The sequence below is a fragment of the Phoca vitulina genome, unplaced genomic scaffold, assembly GCF_004348235.1.
Source record: "Phoca vitulina isolate PV1807 unplaced genomic scaffold, GSC_HSeal_1.0 scaffold58, whole genome shotgun sequence".
NCBI classification, from domain to species: Eukaryota; Metazoa; Chordata; class Mammalia; order Carnivora; family Phocidae; genus Phoca; species Phoca vitulina.
In genome coordinates this window covers 5,570,359-5,591,368 of record NW_022589761.1, presented here as the reverse complement: position 1 = coordinate 5,591,368, position 21,010 = coordinate 5,570,359, and the positions used below count along the sequence as shown (strand labels likewise).

At 54.8% G+C, this 21,010-nt stretch overlaps 2 protein-coding genes across 3 annotated transcripts; both read right to left on the bottom strand.

The window, feature by feature from the left end:
• Window positions 1-580: 580 nt before the first annotated feature.
• FXYD5 (FXYD domain containing ion transport regulator 5) lies at window positions 581-11,379 on the bottom strand. The gene is made up of 9 exons (XM_032390392.1): window positions 11,284-11,379; window positions 10,479-10,539; window positions 8,570-8,650; window positions 7,784-7,837; window positions 6,998-7,123; window positions 4,295-4,390; window positions 3,204-3,233; window positions 3,048-3,122; window positions 581-915 (listed from the first exon to the last, which is right to left on the bottom strand). Exons 2-9 carry the CDS (start codon window positions 10,537-10,539, stop codon window positions 866-868), a joined length of 573 nt encoding a protein of 190 aa, XP_032246283.1. The 5' UTR covers window positions 11,284-11,379; the 3' UTR covers window positions 581-865.
• A 468-nt stretch (window positions 11,380-11,847) lies between these two features.
• Window positions 11,848-20,945, bottom strand: FXYD7 (FXYD domain containing ion transport regulator 7). 2 transcript variants are annotated; one of them, XM_032390412.1, is made up of 6 exons: window positions 20,788-20,945; window positions 16,677-16,706; window positions 14,488-14,562; window positions 14,307-14,349; window positions 14,104-14,144; window positions 11,848-12,250 (listed from the first exon to the last, which is right to left on the bottom strand). In XM_032390412.1, exons 1-6 carry the CDS (start codon window positions 20,816-20,818, stop codon window positions 12,228-12,230), a joined length of 243 nt encoding a protein of 80 aa, XP_032246303.1. In that variant the 5' UTR covers window positions 20,819-20,945; the 3' UTR covers window positions 11,848-12,227. The 2 variants fall into 2 exon arrangements, with proteins under 2 accessions (XP_032246303.1, XP_032246304.1); XM_032390413.1 differs by having other exon boundaries at window positions 14,316-14,349.
• Between the last annotated feature and the right edge of the window lie 65 nt (window positions 20,946-21,010).

The following is a 21,010-nucleotide window of genomic DNA, read 5'->3' as shown; positions in this document are numbered from 1 at the left end:
ACCAGAGCCTGCGCCCCTTCTGGACCCTGCTCTGGGTCCCTGGGACCCTGGAATTCCCCGCCCAAACGGCTCTGGGGCCCCCTCCCAGGGCCTGCATGGCCTTCTTGGTGGGCATTCCCCTCCACAGAGAGGTGGCCCAGAGGCAGTCTTTTGTGGCAGGGGTTGTGGGTGGAGTTTGGATGGGCAGGCTGGGATGTCCACATTCATGTGTGGGGCCCCTCACAGTGACGGGAGGATCTGGAGTGTAAAGAAAAGTAGGCCCCCGTGGGTCCGGGACCTCCATTTGCGCTTGGCTGGTTACCAATACTACCTACCAAGGTGAGGGGTGAGCTCACGTGGGACAACAGGCCAGGGGTCTCACACTGCTGGGGGCCGAATCCAGCGCGGACGCTCCCACCGGCCGGAGTCCCCCGTGGCCTGCCCTCCCGTCCCTCCTGCCTCACACCAGCCAGGCCGTGTTCTCTGGATTCCCTGCCTTGGCTTTTGAGTCTGTGACCCTCTCCCTTCAGTCCTCAGGGGACCCGTCCTCAGTCCCGGCCCCTTTCTTCCACTCCCCAGTCATGAATGATCAGAGACCATAGGCAAGGACCACGGTGTTTACTTTTCATCTGAACAGAATGGGTGACTTGGGGGGCAGTGCCCAGGGAGCCAGGCAGCCCTCTGGGTGGGTAGGGTGGGGAGGGTAGGGGCCTTGGGCCGTGAGCCCCGGCTCTGGCTCCATCCGGGTCTTCCCTCTCAGGCTGGGCTTTACTGACTATTCTGTAGGCTCCGCGAGGGGAGGGAGGTGGCTGGGCACGGTGAGCTGGTAGGGACTCAGTCTTGGGGTGCCCATCGATTGGGTTGCTGGCCCCTACTTCCGATGGTCTCACCTGTTACGATTCCGGCATAATTGGGGTAACCGCCTACACTTGCCACCTGTGGGTGAAAGAAAACGTTGGGTCATGAGTTGGAACAACATTGATTACTGCATGTGCTCTGGGTGCTGCGGGACAAGGCCCACCAGCCCTGCCCTTCAGGAAGCTCCAGGGCAAACCCGAGCCAGAGATGAGAAGCACACGGGAGAAGAGCTAGTGCGACGGCCCCCAAGCCTCTCAACGCACAGAGAGGAGCTTGAAAACCCATCCGAGCTTGTGTGTGATTCGTTCATTCAGCAAATATTTACTGCGCACCTACTATGTGCCAGGCTCTGACCTTGGCACTGGGAACACAGCCGGGGACAGGAATGAATAAAATCCCTGCCCTGGTAGAGCTGACTTTCTAGTCGGGGAGACCGACAATGAGCAGAATGACTGGGTCAAGTGTAGGAACAGTGATATCAGATGGTGATGCGTGCTCAGAAGAAAACTAAAGCCAGGAGGGAGGCAGGGAGGCCCAGGGGCCGGGGGCATCCACACGGCGATGACTAGAGGGGCCTCATTGAAGGAGGTGAGGGGGGAGCCACGTGGACATCTAGAGGAAGGGTGTTCCAGACAGAGGGAATGGCCAGTGCAAAGGCCCTGGGGTAGGAGGAGACAGGTAGGCTTAATGGACAACAGGGGGGTCAGGGTGCTGGACTGAAGGGAATGGGGGGTGGGATTTCAATGTCCTGGCTGCCACTCTTGCCTCCTCTCCTCTTTCTAGTCCCCACCGAGCTCACACAGCTCCAGCCACCCTAGCCTCTTCCTGTGGTTATTGCAACATGCTCAGCTCATTCCTGCCTCTGGGGCTTTGTACTTGCTGCTCCCTTTACCTGTTTTTTAAATCGTCTTTCTCATCATCAGGCATCAGGCCTGATTTTATCTCTTTAGAGGGAGTGTCTCTCCCCATCCCTCTTGGCTTATTATTCTGCTTTCTTTTTCTTCTGGCAATTACCTCTCTCAGTGTCCACTCTGCTCATTAATGCACTTACCTGTTTACTGTCATTCCTCCCCCCCACTGGATGTGAGCTCCCCAAGGGAGGGGACCAGGGCACAGGGTGGGCACAGAGTAGGTGCCCACAAATGTCTCTCGCCGGAACAATTGATAGCCCGGGAGCTAACTTTCAGGCTCTGCCCTCAGACCTGGGTCCAGTCCTTCCCTGATTTTTAGGTGCTGTGTGACCTTGGGCAAACCCCTCAGTTCTCTGAGCCTCACTTTTCCTACGGCGGGGGGAGGGGGTGCGGACAGGGCCCCAGCACAAGGTCAGGATCAATAAACAACAGAAGCAGTGTTCCTCGAGCCCTGGATTTGGTGTGGGGCAGGAGGCACTAGCGATCTCTCCTCACCGCTCTTAGTGTTCTGCCTCCCACCTTAGACCAAAGAAAAGATGTGGCTGTGTGCGTTTTCCTGATGGGGAAGTTGGGCAAGAGAGGGAATAAAACCTGGTGTAAGCTATATGGCTTCACTGAGAGCTTGCAAACTGGTGGCCTGTGTGTTTTAGTTCACCTGCAGCATTTAAAAAACTGAAAAATTTGTTTTTCTGCTCATTATTCTCTCTTTGCCCCCATTCCCCGTACAACGTTGAGCTCCGTGCAATGCTGCCCGCCCCCCCCACCCCGCTGCCGCAAGAGACTGCATCCCCTGGCCCCTCGCCTTCTAACTGGCAGGGAGGCCGTGGCCAGAGAGAGAGGATTAGGTATCTGATCCCCTCCACCCCTGCTCCCTCCTGGTGGGCTTACTGGGGGGCAGGGGCTGGAAACTTCTCCCCGGAGCCAAAGCTCAAGCCGGTGGCCCCCGCCTACAGTTCTGTCTCCCACCAGCCCCTGGCGCGACCACTCCCTCCTGTCACCCCTCCAAGCTTTGGGAACACGGCTCCCCATTGCTGTGCCATCCTGCTGTGACCAGAAGAACCACCCAGCTGAGCCCAGCCTACATTTCCAAAGGGCACAATTGAGCCCTAAGTAAATGGTGATCATTGTAAGCCGCTGACTTCCAGCGTGGTTTATATGGACCTGTAGCTAATATGCTTCATTTAAAACAACTCTGCCTGGGGGGGGGGGGGGGCTTCAAGAACTGATCCCGTGAGTCAAAGTACAAGCCAAGGCGTCCTCCCTCCCAGGCGTGGTGCCTCCCCCAGCTCCGATTCTCACTCGTGAGGATGACAATGCCTGTGATGAACAGCACAGCTGCGACCAGCAGCCCCCGCTTCCGGAGAGTGTACTCGTCTGCAGAGAGAAAAACGACGGAGTGTGGCAAGAGTTGCTTCTCTCCCTCCCTCTTCCCACATCCTCCCATGGGTAACTTACCGTAGGAGAAGGGGTTTTCCTCACTGGAACCTGGGGGGACAGACAGGGAGCAAGTCAGAGTTCAGCAAAAACTGTGGAGTGAAGTAGTGAATGGCGGAGTCAGGGAGGGAGGGACTTGGGTCTCTGCCTTGGGACACTTAGGACCAAAGCCTCATATGACACACCATGTGGCTCCCACCACCTCTCTACCTCAGCTCCCCACTGCCCCGCTCACCAGATGCTCCAGCCCTGCTGGCCGCCCTGCTGGTGGCCATGCCAGGCCCCTCTCACCTCAGGGCCTTTGCACTGGCTGCTGCCTCTGCCTGGAACACCCCTGCCCAGACATCCACACGATTCCCCCTCAGCTCCTTCTCAGGGAGGTCTCCCTGGCCCTTTATGGAAAATACTCTCCAGTCACCTCTGCCCCTAATGCTGCTTTATTTCTCTTGACAGCAGCTTTAAACCACCTGATACATAATTCTTATAATTCTTATTTATTATCTCTATCCCCCACTAGAATGTCTGCTCCACGAGAGAAGAGATTTTCGTCCGCCTTGTTCACTGCTATATCTCTGGCACCTAGAACACAGTAGGTGCTCGTGAATATGTTTTGAATGAATGAAGGAAGGAACTCTCTACGTGACCAGTGGACATATCATTTCCACCGGTTCAGTGGAGTTGGCTGGGCGGAAAGTGGACGATAAGACCACAAGGGGACAGATCAAGGTGTCCCGGAGACAGAGCTCCCTGCTCACCCCAAAACTGATCTCAGATGCATGAGTAAGGCAGCTGAGACCAGAAGAACCACTCAGCTGAGCCCAGACAAAACTTCCAGATTGCAGCCTTGGGTGTTAAATAAATGGTTGTCATTTTAAGCCACTGAGCATCAGGGTGGTTTGCACGCTGCAGTCATCCATGGATTCATCTGTCTATCCAGACATTTATTGGGTGTCTACCTTATACCCCCACCGCCGTCTTCCAGCCTTGAGCTCACGTATCCACCCACCACATGTTTACAGAGGACTATTTCATGCTGGGCAGGGTTCCAGGTGCTAGAAATACAGAGTGAAGAGGAAATAGCCAGTTTCCAGTCTGGGAAGGGAGTTACTGACCAGTCGGCCCGAGGATAGGGTCCGGCCTGACGCCTTTGCCTGGAGCCTGCTTCTTGGAGAGCGTGGTGCCTTTAGTGGGTTTGGCAGAGGGTGTGGCTAGAAGGTGGCAGAGGGAGGAAGTGAGTCGTAGAGGAGACAAGGGATGACCACGTCTCGGAATGTCTGTACCCGGGGGACACTCTCCTCCACATCGACACACTCAGTGGGCAGGCACAGCAAGCCCCCTACTCCTACCCCGGGGACAGCAAGGAATGGCAGGTATGGAAATACTGAACGAGCCTGCACCCCCAGGTTAAGAGCAACTGTCCCAGCCCCCCTCCCGCTCCCCCAGGACCTCTTGGGCTGCCTCGTAATCAGGGAAGCAACGGATAGTATCCTTCTAAGCCAGGCAGGGGCGCCTCCAGAACACGGGCCCAGCACCAGGATTGAGAGAGAGCGAGAGCATGAGCAGGGCAGAGGGAGAGGGAGAAGCAGGGAGCCCGCCTGACGCGGGGCTCGATCTCAGGACCCTGGGAACATGACCTGAGCCAAAGGCAGCCGCTTAGCAGACTGAGCCACCCAGGCGCCCCAGCACCTCACTTCTTAAGTATGAACCGACAGGCAAGGATCACGAGATGTTTGGGAAAGCCTTGGCCAAGGGAAGGCTCAATCCTGACCAGCAGCAAGGACAGACATGCGGAAACCACAGAGAATGTAAAGGACAGCCTCGGTGCTGTGCAGTGCTCAGGCACGCTGGTGCTAGAGAGCCTGGGCTCAGATTCTGGTTCTGCCGCTTTGGGCTGTGTGGCCTAAGGCCGGTAGAGTAACCTCTCTGGGCCCCGGTTGCCTTCCTGTAAAATGAGGTTTCAACAGTTCCTACCAGGCAGGGTGGCTGTGAGCAGTGAATGAGTGAAGGCGGGAAAGCTTAGCACAGGGCCCGGCAGGGAGCAAACTCTCTGCAGATGTTGGCTGTCGCTGTTACCCCATAGCTGTAGCTGGCTCTCACCCCTCCCTGCTGGGAACAGCTGCCCCTTTCTTTGGGGGGCCTGCTCCCGCTTTCCCCAGTCCATCTGGTTCTATTGTAATGCGGGCCACAAGGGGGAGCATGTGACCCAGGCTCCTTCTTCCCTGGGACCTTCCACATTCCAAGTAGACATTCGGAGGGGCAGCTAGGTGAAGTCTGGGAGCTCTGAGCTTGCAGATGACAGGAACCATTTCTTCACCAGGCGGAAGACAAGATCCAGCACAAGAGAAACAAAAATGAAGGAGGGAGAGAGGCGCTGGGGGCGTTCGTGCTCAGGCTCTGAGTGAGCCGGAGGCTCAGAGGTGTCTTTTACCTCTTGGCTCCATGACCCCCTCAGCCCGGCTGAATTTCTGTCCCATATAATCAGGAACATGATATCATAACACAGAGTAACTCGGGTCAACACAGACTCACAGCAAGTGAATCTGGAGATGTGAGAATGTTTTCTCAATTGGAAAGTGTGGACACAGACACTATACCCCCCCCCCCACCTCCCCTTTTGTGGAAAATAGAAAAATTCTCTTCTCCAAGACACTTTATTTCCATTGGTGGTAAAATTGTTTTAATAGACAGGCTCTGTCAGAATTAGATGCTTTACTGCCATCACTGGAAAACTATAACGATTATAAAAATCCACAAGGGGAATGACATGGTCTTAGAGGTGATGCTCTTGTGCAGTGCCCAGTCTGCACCACTGTGCATACATGTCAGCCTGGGAATGGCTCAAGCTACAGTATTGTCCAGTAGGGGCTGCTCCTCAAATATGGGTCAGATAGGCATTGGAGCCCACCTGCGGCCTTCACCTCGGCTCAGCTGCCTTTACCATGCCTCTGAAATGTTAACTACTCACTGGTCCTGAGGGGAACTACCTCTTCCCTGACTCTGGGCCTATGCAGTTCAGACAGGGCTGACCCTGCTCCGCAGCCCCAGAGTGGGCACAAGACTCAGGCCTAAGCAGTCAGAGCAATCCATTTCCCTGGCTCCCTTTGGCCAGACATGGGTATGTGACCCCAGCTGGGCCAGTGAGAGTCAATTCTATGCCTTGGGCTAGACATGAGAAAGAGATGGGCTCTATCTGCTGGGTTTGTGACCTAAATAGAACTATGGGACTATCTTTGCCACCAAGAGGGGAAAAGCCACTTGAGAACTTGAGAACATAGACAAAAGAGCTGAGAGAGAGCAAGTCAGTTATGATGACAGTGCTTGAGCACCCTGATCCACCTGTTCCTGAAATCCCGTATCTGGACTTTACAGAACACATATAGCCAATAAATCTATTTTATTTTTAGTTGCATTTGCAGTATTTTGCAACTGAAAAACTCCTGCTCTAACATGAAGAGGTACACAAAGGAAACACCTACACTCACATTTCCAGGTACCAGCCCTATAAAGGAACCTGAACAAAAGAGAGTCCCATGTCCATCAGGTTTGGAAAATGAAGCATACAAGGAGCTCCTGTAGGGGATGCTTACTGCAAATGAGCGTTAATAAGACTCCAAGAAGTCCCACCAAAAAGAAATGTGTTTAACTTTAACTCAGAGTTTCCCAAATACCTTTGACCGCAAATCAAAACAGAGTTTTTTGAAAATGTATTAACAATTCCCCAAACGGGTGCTCTGAGAAACGTACTTGGGGAACTGCTGACCCAGATAGAGAATTAAACAAAATTTGTATGTTGCCCTTCTAGTCCCAGGCCCTACCTTCTGGGCCGCTCTTGACGGTCTTCGGATCTGTTGCTAGAAGCACATGCATTCCCGTCGGTTGCGGGGACTGGGTCTCCTCCATTTTTGGGGTCTGGATCTCCTCCTTCTGTTCCTGTGTTGTTCCTACTCAGGTCAGATGAGCGAGGGAAAAGGGAACAACGAGTGAATCGCATCACTGGGGGGCTACTCCCCATCCAGCACCAGCAGTGGGGGCCTCTCGGAGACAGGGGGAGAGAAGAGAATGGGGATCGACCAAGGGATTTCATCTCGCCTGTGATATTTGCATGACTTCCAAGCAGAATGTGTGCATGTATTACGGTATCACTAAATATTCATGGAGAAAATCGGGGAGCACGTTTTGAATTATCTTATACTCCAAGAAACAGTTCAAAACTGGTTTGAAAACTCAAAAACGGCAAAAGATACCGAGATTAAAGGAAGGAAGGAGTGGCCTTGGCACATGGGGAGTTGCTGGGGTGTTTGCAAAGGTCTAGTCCTTGAGCTGGGTGCTGGTTCCACAGGGGTTCAATTTAGAGTAATATGCTTTAGTTCTATGTTTATGGGTTCTGTACGTTTCGATGTGCATATTATTTTTCATGATTTCAAAAGATTTGTTTCTAAAGAAGTGGAGGTGGGTGGGTGGCTGCCCCACCACAAAGTAAGCCAGAGGATTCAGAGCTGGGGGACTGAAATGAGTAAGCAAGGACCCGGAGTGTCGGAGGAAGAGAGGGAGCGTGTCTGTCCCAGGCCCACGCTCCCGCCCCCTCCACCTGCCTCACTCACCACCAGTCTGCAGGGTTGTCTGAGCAGTGGGCTGGGGTTCTGGGTAGACTGTGTCTGGAGTCCGGAAACAGGGAGAGAAGAGAGAGAAGATGTGGAGAAGGTCCATGGGTGGAGGAACGGGGTGGTGGGGGGTGGATTTCCATAGCAACTCAATTTTGATATAATTGAAATGACTTAATTAACCGAGCCATTTGCTAACGGCCCAACTGCCATGCCTGCACCTCTCCTCCCACAGATGCACATCCCCCTACTCAGAATCCATCCACCTCTGGTAAGAGCCCCTGGAACTTTATGAACTACCCTTCCCTGAGTCTGGGTCCACTTCATTCAGTGAGGCTGGCACCAGCCTTGTTGGAGGTTGAACCTGAGACTGGGGTCTGGCCAATCAGCTTTGGCCTGTGGCCACAATGATCAGCTCACTGTTGGACTTGCCACCTGAGACTGGTCGGGGACGCGCAGTCGTGGGACTTTTGGTGGATTGGGGAAGGGGAAGTCTGTTTTCCTCTGGCTTCTTAGGAGGGAGGATGGAAGCCTCAGGTCTCTAGGGGCCATCTTGGCCCCATAAAAGGAGAGTCTAGTCAACACAAGAAAGATAGAACCGAGAGATCAAGACATGTTCCTGATAGCATCATTTGAGCACCTAGACCGAGCCATGCCTGAAGGCCTATCACCAGACTTTCTGATTGCACAAACCCAAAATTCCTGAGTGGTCCGAGCTTGAGATTTTTTGTGGCTGTTGTTATTTGCAGTGACAGGATCTTGACAGATCCATCCCTCTTTCCTCACCTGGGGCTGGCGTCAGGGCATGAACATTCACCCTGGCTGGGTCTGCGGGAGAAACGGATGTGGCCTCCTTCAATATATGTCCTGGGAAATCAAGGACGAGGAGTCAGAGAGGAGCCTCTGGTCCCCCTTCTCTCACCAAAACCCCACCTTGCCCTCCTCTTTGAAGCTGTGGGTGGGAGCTCAGGACACGCTGGTGGAGCCGCAGACAGACAGACACTTGATTGGGGGTATCCGTCCATGGTCCTGGAAGTGTTTTAAGAAACGCTGAGGCCCAGCACCCTTCCTCCAGCCCCTCTCCCTGCCCATCCTTGTGGGATGGAAGAGGCGATTTAGCCTAGTGAACCCACGTCCTAAAGTCAGCCGGGGCTGTGGTCTCAAATTCTGCTTCCAGCGACTTCCTCGCTATGTGACCTGGAGCGGGTGAAGTCTGAGCCTCAGCTGTCTCATCTGCAAAATGGGGATACTAACTGAATCTGCTTCTCAGGGCTATAGAGAGGGCGAGAGGACACGACAGAGGAAAGGGTCTCCCCCACTCCCTGATACGCAGTCAGGGCTGGATACAACCACTGCTCCCGCCCCGGCCCAGTCTCATCGGCTCTGCCCTGGACACCCCTCCCTGGGCTCCCTGCCTTCATCCCTGCCCTCTGCAGTCTGCTCCCCACTTGCAGCCAGGGGCAGCCTGTGAACCCCTGAGTCAGGTCAAGGCCCTGCTGGTGCAGAGCCCGCTCCTTGCTCCTAATACGAGCCAAAGTACTCATGGGGCCTCCCCCCTCCCCCCTCCACCTGGTTTCCTGTCACGCCTCTTACCTCTCCTCTTCCCACCCTGCCCTTGTTCACCCCAGCCCAGCCACCTGGCCTCCCTGCTCTTCCTCATACTCACCGGACAGCACTTATCCCCCAGATGCCTGCTGGGCTCATTCCCTCATCTCCTTCGAGTGTCTGCCCAAATGTCACCTTCTAGTGAGGTCTTCCCTGGCCACCCCATCTAAACAATCCTCATTACTCTGCTCTGTTTCTCTCCATAGCACTTACTACCTTCTAGCGTACCATATAATTGACTGATGGATTGTTTATTGCCTGTCTTTCCCAACTAGAATGTGAGCTCCTGTTTTATGCGTTGCTGTTTCCCCAGTGCATAGAATAAGATCTGGCGCATAGTAGCTGCTCAATGAATACTTGGTGAATGATTGAAAGAATACGTGAAAACCATTTTATCAAAGACAAATGGGGCAGCTTCAGTGGGGTTATGTCCTGGGTTCTGAGGGCAAGAAAGATGGTCATATCCCAGCCTCACTACTCACTAGCCTCTGGCACAGGGCACTTCCTTTGCTGAGCCTCAGTAGCCTCATCCATAAAATGGGCATGACCGTATGTATAACAGAGTAGAGCTTAAGTCGAAATGAGTTCACATATGCACCACCTGCCATGTAGAAAGCACCTGCAAATGCCCGCCATGGGCACTGCCTTCAGGAAACCCTTCCCAGGCAGGGGTGAGACACCTCCAAATCTTGGACTGGCCCCAGGTCACCCCCTCTGCCTAATCGTGTATCACCCGGTTTTCCAGGGAGCTGCTTTGCTGGGAGCCTAGGGTTCCTGGCTGCTCAGTAGAAAATTGACACCAATCTCCCCGCCAAATCAAACTCAGTGAGTTCTTCTTGGAGGTGAAATGGAGGATGCTCAGCAGGACAGGCTCTGGCCAGACTCATTGGAAGCGGCCACCCAGGTGCGAGGTGTTCCAAAGAGGGTGTAACCCTGGCCCCCTCATCAAGACCCCACTTCCTGGTGCTGGCTCAGTAGGAGGGTGAAGACACAGGGCAGGGCATCCAAATCCACGGGTGCCCACCCACCCCACCAGTGCACTCCAGGCGGGGCACTCTGGGGCAGAGTGGGGACAAGGGCCCGGCCTTACCTCTGGTGGGGAGAATCAGGCCAACGATGGTGAGGAGACACAGGCGACCAGAGGGCGACATCTATGGGGCGAACCGGAGCTGGGATCAGCCATGATGTCACTGAGGCAGGCCCCGGGCAGCACCCCCACACACCAGCCCCCCCCGTGGGGATCTTGCAGCCCCTTCTTTACCCAGAGCAAGCACCTCTGACTTCAAGGACCCCCTGCCTGGGCTGACAGCTGGTTTCCAGGGCAGAGGGAGGGTTCTAGAAGTGGAGGGGGATCCCCGGCAACCACCCCCTTCTTCCATATGCAGGCCCCCAAAGAAAACAAGAAGCATCAGACCAAATGGGGCTTCCAGCAGCAGCCACTGCACAGGGACACCCCTGGAGCTGAGAAGAACTTACCCCACCAAGACTGACTCTACAGGGCACAGGAGTAGATCAGGGGGCCTGGTGCCTCCCTCCGGGGCTGTCCCCAGAGGCGAGGAGTCAGCAAGGAGGGGAAAGAGGAAGAATGAGTAATGTACTCCCGATCTCAGAGGAAAAAGTGAGCTGGTGTTAGGGGCCTCGCCGCCTCAGGGACAATAGAGCAGGATGCTGGGCACCTCTAGGACACCCGGCCCCAAAGCGATGGCGGAGAGCCGGGGAGACTGAGGTAGGAGGAAGAGGCGCCCGCAGCCCACCGCAGTGCCCAAGAGCAGGCGCGGAGACGTGAGCATGAGTGGGGGGCCGAGAGGCACCGAAAAGAGCAGTCCTCCAGGCACCTGAGCCCGGCCCCTGGGCAGAGGGGAGGCGGGCGCCGGCGGATCGCAGGCGAGACTTACGTCAGAGCCGGGGGGTCCCAAGCCCGCAGCCTCGTGGACAGAGGGCAGCGGCGGCGGCTGCGTCCCGGCGGAGGGTGTGGCCAGGGGAGAGCTGGCGGGCGGGGACCGAGACGGGCTCAGTCATTTCCTCTCGGGTTTCCTGGCTTCAGAGCCCGCGGTGGGAGCAGGAGGGGGAGACGCTGAGGGCGATGGCGGGCAGGGGTGAGAGGCCGGTTAGTGGCCTCCACCCACCGGCTGGGGGAGCGAGGCGGGGGGAGAGCGCCCGCAGGTCTTGGTGGGTGGGGCTCCTTTGGGGAGGCAGGGGGGCGGGGGCGGGGTGTCTACTCTGGGGTCGCGGGAAGGGGGGAGCAGCGGGGAAGAGACGGAAAGGGGCAACTGGGGAGAGGGCGTTGAGCAGGGGAGGGGAAACTCCTGGGTCTCTGAGACGGGGGGGTGACCACTGGGGCGCTGGGGGAGGGGAGGAAGAAGGAGGGGGCAAGTCTGGGGATGGGAGAGAGCTCCCCCAAGGTTCGGTTTTGCCCTCTCCCCCGTTTTGTCCCCACAGATGAGAACTCACAGACAGAACAGGGGAAAAAACCAAATGCACATTTATTAAGCTCAAGACATAGACTCCAAGGGTGCAGGGAAACCGATCTTCGGAGGGGAGACGGGGAGGTGCCGGGGAGCACGTGGGGACTCTGGGGGTCTGGGGCTGGACTCCCGGACCCCAGGAGCTGGAGGCCTGAGTCCCTGGATCCGGGATGCAGACGGGCTCTTTCGGGGGGTCGTCATTGCCAAGGCCTGGGGAGGGGCAGCGGGTTGCAGCGGCACCAGCCTCGGGTGGGTGGGACGGCTCATTCGGGGGAGCGCTCCCCGGCGCAAGGCTGGGGTCCCCACCGCCTCCACCCGGTCCTCAGGCTTCCGCACTCAGGCAGGGACAGCAGTGGAGGTGCCCAGGGCTGGTTTTACACGCCGCCACCTCCAGGGGCTGGGGACCAGGGGGCGGGTGGAGAGAAAGAGAGAGACAGAGAGAGCGTCAGAGAGCTGTGGCCGGCCACCGGCTGCACCCTGCGCAGGTAGCCCCTCCCACAGCCAGTGCGCCCCCGCCCCCATCCTCCTATGGAAGCCAGACCCCCACGGACTGTCATCCTTGAGCTAACACTGGGGAATGTCTTGCCTCCCCACACCCTGGTCCGTTTAGGGACACCTGTGTGGCTCTTGTCCTGCCCCACAGGACACTGTCATGGAGGGGAACACACTTGTGATGAAGCTGTAGACCCCTGGCCCAGCCTGGGCCTTTCTGGGATGTCCCCCTGGAGTCTCCATCCCCCTCCTGTGTCCCCAGCCTCCTCCTACACCCCCAGCCCAGGCCCACACCCTGTCTCCCCAACATTTGGACACAGCGGGAATTCCCCTGTTTCCCACCCACTTGGGACCATCACTCAACTGGAGTGGGTCACAGTCCTGGGCATATTCTGAGACCTTGCCCCAGGTGCTAGCCCCCCCCCCCCACCCAGTCATCCACAAAGTCATCCACAAACCCCCATTAGGGTTTTTAAATCTCATGAAAAGAACATGAAACAAAACACATCAAATTCCACACCAAATCCCCCCAAGCACTGAGTACGCCAAGGCCCACTTTTTAGTTCTGAGACCTTTTATGAGAGCCAGAGAGATCCCCATTTCTGATTTGTGTAAGTCCCTGGAAAGAATGCAGTCCCACTAAAAACAGGTCAAGATATTTTTACATAATTTGAATTAACACCCCCAAGGAGTCACAGTCTTTGATCTACAGTTTATTCCCTCCTACATCCTAATCTCTGTCCATCTTCCTTCACCCCTCCTTCACCCCTTCACCCCTTCCTTCACCCCTCTCTCCCCACCCCTGCCCCCCCACATCCCCACCCCCTCACACCCCCACACCCCTCACCCCTTCACACCCCCACCCCCTTCACACCATTCACTCCCTCACACCCTCATACCTCTCACCCCTCCACTCCTCCCACCCCCTCATACCCCTCACCCCTCCACGCCCACCTCCCCCTCCTCCCCACCCCTCACTCCCTCCACACCCTTCACCCTTCCACCCTCTACCCCCCAACACACACCCTCCATCCTCTTCACTCTTTATCCTTTTCCTGTACTTTCCATCCTCATGCTCCTTACATCCCTGTGTTCTCTTCTCCAAAATCAGTTTTTTAAATCTGTATTCTATAAGTCTCTCCTTTTGTTATTTTGATACAATTATTCAAAAACCCTTCCCTCCTTTCCTCCCTCCCCCCTTCTTTCATTCCCCCCTCCCTCCCTCCCTCCCTTCCTTCCTTTTTCTTTCTTTTTTCTTTTTTTAAGTAATCTCTACCCCCAACGTGGGGCTCGAACTCACAACCCTGAGATCAACAGTCACAAGCTCCCCTGCCTGAGCCAGCTGGGCGCCAGTCTCTTTCATTTTTCTTGATCATTTCATCCTCGGTCTTCCCACCTGAGCAATAAGATCTGGAAAATATCCCATCTTCCTGCCTCCTGTAGTGCTCAACTCTGCCCCCATTTGGACTGTGCCCCCCCTCTCTTCACAGACTTGTGGCTTTCTCCCCTGGGGAATTAGTTCATCCTTGCTTTCCCGGAGCTTCTCCACTTGTTTCTGGGAAGCTTCCTCGGACTTTTTAGGACATTTCCCACATCCCACTGACTCTCCGTGGGTTAACTAACCTCTTCCATCTGCGGGGCCTCAGCTCCCACTGCAGTTCCCCTGGTCCATTCGCTGGTGGCATCGTTCTCCGCCCCCCTTCCCCTTCTTACCCCCATCCCTCCTCCTCCCAGAACCACACCCTTCCTCACCCTCACCTGAGGAGGGAAGCTCCGACTTACAGGATTTGCATGTTGGGCTGTGGAAGCAAAGACCAGAGAGAAAAGCATCAAGAAATCCAATTAGTCCCAGGCTTCATGAGAAAGATGTGGGGGGACCCTGGGGCCCTTCTGTTGGGGAAATACCCCTGCACCCCAGGCTGCTCCCACCCCTCTCCTCTCTCTCCCCACTGCTGCCAGACCTCTCAGACCTGGAGTCCGCCTTCCTGCACTTCACCTTCTTGCCTGTTAGGAGAGAGATAGACACAACGAGACAGGACATAAGGGTCTGGACAGAAGCCAGCAGGGAAACTGTAGGTGCCCAGGGACCCCGAGGCAGCCCTCTTTGAGGTGCTTTGGAGCCTAGAAAAGGGTCACACTTACTGATGATGATGAGGATGCCCAGCAGGAACAATATAGTGGCCAGAGTCATGCCCACCGTCTGCACAGTGTCGTAGTCTGGGGGAGATAATGGGGGACATCAACGTGGGTAACACCTCAGCCCTCCCTGGCTTCGAGGTTGCCCAGCCAGGGGCCCGGAGTCCAGGGATGCTGCGGGCCGGCTGGAGGCTCCGCCAGTGGGCTAGCATGAGGATGGACAGCAGGAGCTTGGGAGCTCCCTTGACCTCTTTACCCTCCACCCATCTCTAGATGCTCTGTGTATACATAAAACCATCCCCTACATCATAGATACATACATCTCACCTCCTTTTACTGCCTCCCCCGGTCCTGTCTACCATTGTCACCTGCCTGAACTATCGCAGCAAGCAACCTGCTCTGTGGTGTTCCCGCACCCCAGTCACAGGGATCCTGCTAACACCTAAGTCAGATCAGAGTCCCCAAGCTTGGAGGACCCCACCTCACCCTGGCTTCCATTGCATTCCAAGGAAAAGCTGAAGACCTCACCACAGCCCACCCAGCCCTGCATCACCTGGTCCCTGTTCCTTCTCAGACCTCACCCCACTCCACTTTCTGCCTCAGTCCCCTACTCCAGGCATACTGGTCTCTCTGCCATTCCTGGAGCAGATCAGGTATGGTCCTACCTCAGGGCCTTTGCATTTGCTGTGCCCTCTGCCTGAAAGCTCCCCCCCCAATATTCCTTCCTTACCAATTTCTGGGCTTTATTCAGATGTCAGTGAAACCTCCTCTGAAACCTTGTCTATTTAGAATTTCCCATCGTCTCCTCAACCCTTTACAATCTCATTCTTGCCTGTATCTTCCTTCATAAGAAGCATTCTTGTCTAATATGCCACAGTAAATACCCTTGAACAACACGCAGGTCCCCTTAGATGCAGATTTTTTTTCAATAAATATAGTACAGCACTGTAAATGTCTTTTCTCTTCCTTATGATTTTTTTTTTTAGCAAGCTCTACACCCAGCTTGGGGCTTGAACTCAACGACCCCGAGATCAAGAGTCGCATGCTCTACTGACTGAGCCAGCCAGGTGCCCCTCTTCCTTATGATTTTCTTAATAACATTTTTTTTCTCTAGTTTCCTTCATTGCCAGAATACAGTACATAATACACATAATATACAAAATACATGTTAATCGACTGTGTATGTCATTGGTAAAGCTTCTAGTCAATAGTAGGCTATTAGTAGTTAAGTTTTGGGGGAGTCAAAAGTTATATGTGGATTTTCAACTGCATGGGGGGGTCGGCACAACCCTAATTCCCAAGTTGTTCAAGGGCCGATTGTATTTATTGAAATATGAATTTATAGAGCACCCACTCGGTACCAGCAGTGTCCAGGCCTCTGCCTCAGGGAATTGACTTTCATATTGTGATAAAACACGGAACAAAATAAAATGAAACATCTGGCCATGTGACTATGACTAGTTGTATCTGTGGCTCCTGTTGGCAGAGAATCAGGAAAGGCCTCTCCTAACAGAGCAGTCAGTATTTGCTCTGAGCCCTGAAGAAGGAAAAGGAGCCTTAGTCAGCTGTGTGGAGAGCTAGACAAGGAGTATTCCTAGCAGAGGGAACAGCACGTGCAAAGGCCCTGGGGTGGGAAAGAATTTGGTATATTGGAGGAACAGTATGAGTGAGCAAAGGGAGAGGGCAGAGGAGTGTGTAGAGAGGGAACCCAGGCCAGGTCTGCTAGACCTGGGGCTAATTTCTTTAAGCTTCAGTGCTGTGGGGATGATTTAATGGCATGACTCAAGTAAATCTTTCCCATAAGCCTCATAGGTAGAAACTAATACTACCCTTTATTTACAGAAGAGGAAAAGTTGCTTGCTCAAGGCCACACAGCTAGTGAGGGGATAAGCCAGGATTCAGATCCAGGCAGCATGACCTCAGAGTGGTATGCTTTTCTGATGACCACAATGCTAGGCCAGAGTCCTGGTGAAGCCTGAAGGAGGTCCAAAGAGGGTAACCACCCCCCCCCCCAAAATCCGATTCTGCCCTCTATGAGTCCATCCGATGTAACCTGAATCCGCACGGTCACACGGCCAGTGGCCCAGCAGGTATCATGTTGCCAGGGCTGAAGCCATTTCAGCAATAACCTGTGGGGACCTGCAACCACCCCTTTATCCAGCCCCAGGGTACCCTCATCAGAATCTGCCACTCACCATAGTAAAATGGGTCAGGTTCCTGAGGAACTGTGGCAAGGAAGGCAGGAAAAGAGAGAGAGGGAAAAAAAATATTTCAACACTGGGTTTCTTAACATTTTTGAGACTCCAGATGGGGCCACTGGCCCAATGCTTTCTGGGTAGAAATCAGATAAAGACGCCCCTTGATCTGAATGATATAGCCTCATGCATGGCAGGACACAAGGCTTGAAGAGTGGAGCATAGGCTGGATTCCAGCCCCCACTCACACCATTCATTAGTCAGTACCTTCCCTTGTTCAGTGCACAACCTACCAAACTGTACACGGCAGTCCTGGAACTAGTCCCCTGTGGAAGTTTGAGGCAAGCTATGGACTCATTTCCTGAAAAACACATACACCTTCCCATTTGCATCTGATGCTGGGGTTAACAGACTCCAATCCCACTGGTAAGCTGCTGAGTGTATCAGCTTCCCCCGAATACTCCCTAAAACTTCTCAGTCATCTGATAGCTCCCCAAAAGTCAGGCACTGTAGCTACTATTCTCATCCACTCGCTCCTGCCACCAAATCCAATGCAGAGGAGCTGTCCTATAATATACCTTATATTATATTACATGTAATATGTACTTTATGACTTATTTGTAAGACATCATCAATTTTAAGATTCAAAATTGACTTCATAATAGCTTTCTCAGTGTGTGTGTATATGCTTGAATATGTATGGAACTCTACCATACGAAACATACCCATTCATTAGAAGACTCACCCCAATTTCAGAAATGTTAATGTGTGGATAAAATGTGTGTGTATGTGTGTGTGTATTTACTTTTCCCCATCCCCCACTTCCCTGTCCCAAACCATAATTCCCCTTCAGGAGAGCTCAGACCATGCTTCCCATTCAAGAAACCCATCCTGATGGCTCCCTGATTCCTGACAGTTCTCAGTACATTCTGTCTTGTCTAGAGCCGAATTCCGCAAAGCGTGCACCACTAGCTGAGGGACACCAGGACTGCGAGGGCAATGCCTCTGTCTGTGAGGACTAATGCACTGTCATTAATGTTCTGGAGGCTCAGGGAAGGATGGCAGCTGCCTTGAGGGTGGGGGGAGACCACGTGACTAATTCTGGCCAATGAACTGTGCGTGGAAGCCTCACGTGACTTGCAGGCTGGAGCATTTAAGGGTTCTTACAAGAGCTCCCTTCTGCCTGTTGACCTGGTGTCACGAAGTTTTCTTTGGCGAGCAGAGACCCCCGGCTGACCTGCGATGGAGGTGTCGTGTAAGTGAGACTTCACTTACGGTGAGAACACCGTCCTTGGGCTCACAGCCTTCAGCAGTGATAGCTCTGTAGAATTTTGTGAAATTATTTGGTTTTCTCCAGCATTTCATAGCACTGACTCCATGCCAGGCTCTGTTCTAAGCACTTCACAGGCGTTAACACACCTCCATCTACACAGCCACTCCCTGATTCAGGGGCTGTCTGCATCCTCATTCCACAGAGAAGGACACTGAGGCCCAGAAACGTGGAGTCACTTGTTTAAGATCATGTTCATACTTGCCTTGAAGGCAAAAAAAGAGAGAGAGAGAGAGAAGGAGAGAGAAATTTTCCTTTTGTGATGGTGATATAAAATGAAGTTAATTAAGTTTTTCAAAAAGCTAATCCTTTAAAGGCAAAATGCTAAATATGAGTGTGGGGAACATCTGGATAGGACAAAAATCGTACTCGAAAACGTCAAGATGGGGAAACGTTATTTTAGAGTCATACGTGCTGTCTTAGCTCCTCCACCAGATGGGGAGAAAAATTCTTTGACTCCTCTGCCATTAATCCTGACATTTATAAAAGTCTTTCGAAGAAGTTTTCTAGAATGAATGAATGAAAGAAAGAAATGAATAAATGAGTGAGCGAGTGAGTGAGTGAGTGAATGAAGGAAGGAGAGCCCCTGCTAGGCGGCAGGAAGCTGCATCAGAGGTGGAGCAGTTGGATTATCCTACTTTGTCTCCTGTGTTTCCAAACACCCTGCCTTCCCAAACCATCAGGAGCCCACTGGGTGAGCACCTGCTCCAGAATCCTCTTTGGTTCCACCCTGGGTGCCCTGGGCATTATGCAGAAGTCCCTCTTCTGGTCCCTGCTGCCCCAGGAATCTGGTTCCTCAGGGCGAGGCTGGGCTAAGGGTGGAGCCAGGAGGCAAGGGAAGAAGTGTGCACCACTCCTGGCCAGTTGCCAGGGAGACATCAGGAAGGAGGTGGTTGCTATGGCAACTGGGGCATCTTAAGAGGTGAAGAGAGGTAATGGGTTTGGGCACCCTAGGCTGGGTGGGGTCCTGGGGGTTAGGTGTCTAATTCCAGGGCCTATCTTGGCTCCCTCGGCTCCCTTTGTACCTCCCATTGTTGCCCCTGCAGGGCTGGCTTCTGGCCAAGCCGAGGGTCCTTCTCAAGCATAGGGACCTGGGCCTGGTTGTGCTCCTGCATCCCCTTTCTGTTTGCCCCCATCGCTCCCTCCTGCTGTCTGACAGGGTGGGAGAGCCCTCATCTCCCTCCCCCGTGCCCCCCCCCCCAATAATCCATTAATCAGTTTAAGTGGTGCAACACACAACATGCTCTTCCTCCCCACCCCCCGGGGTTTCCCAAGACCTGCGGTCCCCTCTTCTGCTGTGACTGGGGAAAAGGTGGGGGGGGGTGGGGCTGAGGCGTCTGTCCTCCCACCTCTGCCCATCTGCTGCCATCGATCCTGTTAACCACCATCTCTGCGAAAAGAAGCCCTGGGCTCCTGCCAGGCCCGCTGGCTCAGCCCTGCCCCCTCTCCCTAGGGTGGCTTCCAGCCTCTGCAGCCCCCCCCCCCCCGCCCTGCTTCAAATTCTGCAGATATGGCTCAGTGCAGCAGCCCCTGCTTGCCGGGAAAGGGGGCAGGGAAGGGAGATCGGATGGAACTGGGGTTCCCTTCACCACCAGGGGCTCCTCAACGCCACTGGCCCATCCCCTCTGGCCCTGCTCTCAGTGCTGGAAACCCCACCCCCACCCCCATCAGAGCATTCTTCCCCCGTTCCTCTGCAGAGGCAGGCTCAAGAAAGGGGGCTCTTAGGGGGCAGTGAGTGTTTAAGTGGGCTCATAACTGGGTTGAGGGGTGTGAAATGTAAATCGCCATGTGGCTGGATGGGGGTGAAGAAGGGACATCTGTGTGCACACCCGAGTGCACCTCCTGGACCAAATAACACCCCTGCATGTGGGCTGGGAAGGAGGGTCCTGCCCAAGGGGGGCTCACTGCAGTGGTTCGGCCCCACCCGCTATCTCTCTCCGGAGCTGTGGGTCCATCTCTCTCTCTCTCTCTCCTCCTCACTCCTCCTCCTCTGTGAATTTCTCTATGCCTCTCTGTCTTTGTCTCTGATTTTCTCTTTCTCTGCATCTCTTTCTGTTGCTCTCCGCCTTCCCCTTCACTCTCAATCTCTTGCAGCCTCATATCTGTCTTCTCCGCGGGTCTCCCTCTGTGTCTCTGGCTCTGGGTCTCCTGCCTCTCTTGCTCTCTCTCTTTCAGGCTCTCAGTCAATTTTTCACATTCCTTTCCATCTCCCTCTCTCTTCTGTCTCCTTCCATCTCTCTCTCACTTCCTCCAGCTCTCTCCCCACTGTCTTTCCGTCCTGCTCCCTCCTTCCCGCGGAACCTGCCTGTCAAGGATTTCAGGAGACACCCACCATAGGAGCCAGCGCTGGAAAAGCGAGGGACATGCCCCCCTTCTTTTTGCCCACCTCGGAAACCCTGAAATTTGCGAGAGCCCCTGTGGTCGCAGACCCACCCGTTCCCACCCTCGAAGCCCGTCTCTTCGCGTCCGCTACCGCCGCTGTGCAGGACCAGCCGCCCGGTTGCCATAGCTACCGGTCCGCGCATCCTTTCTCCCGGGACTGCCGTTCTCCAACCGCGGGTCCCGCACAGGAACGACACCACCGGGAGGGGGTGTCCAAGAGGCCTGGAGGGGCGCCAAGGGGTGCACTGCAGGGGCCTCCGCCCATGGAAGGAACAGACATCCCCTTCCCCATTCCCCTCCCTTTTCAATACTGGAATCTCCCTAGATCCTCTCCCCTAAGCTCTAAGATCCCGGAGCCTCCCTCCCCACCCGCGCGCCCTCTCCCCAGGCGACGCTCACCCTTTGTGGGGGCCTGGGTCGGGGTCGCCATGCCGGGCCGGAGCAGGGGGCGACTGGTTGCCGAGGCGGTGAAGGCTCGGCTGCAGCAGCTGGAAGCGGGACGGACTGATGTCGGGGGGAGATGGGGGGAGCCCTCGTGTGTGGGGGGGCCGTAGCCAATGGGGGCCCGGAGAGCCCGCCCCCGTCCTGGCCACCCCCGCCCCCGCCCCCGCCCACTGCCGAC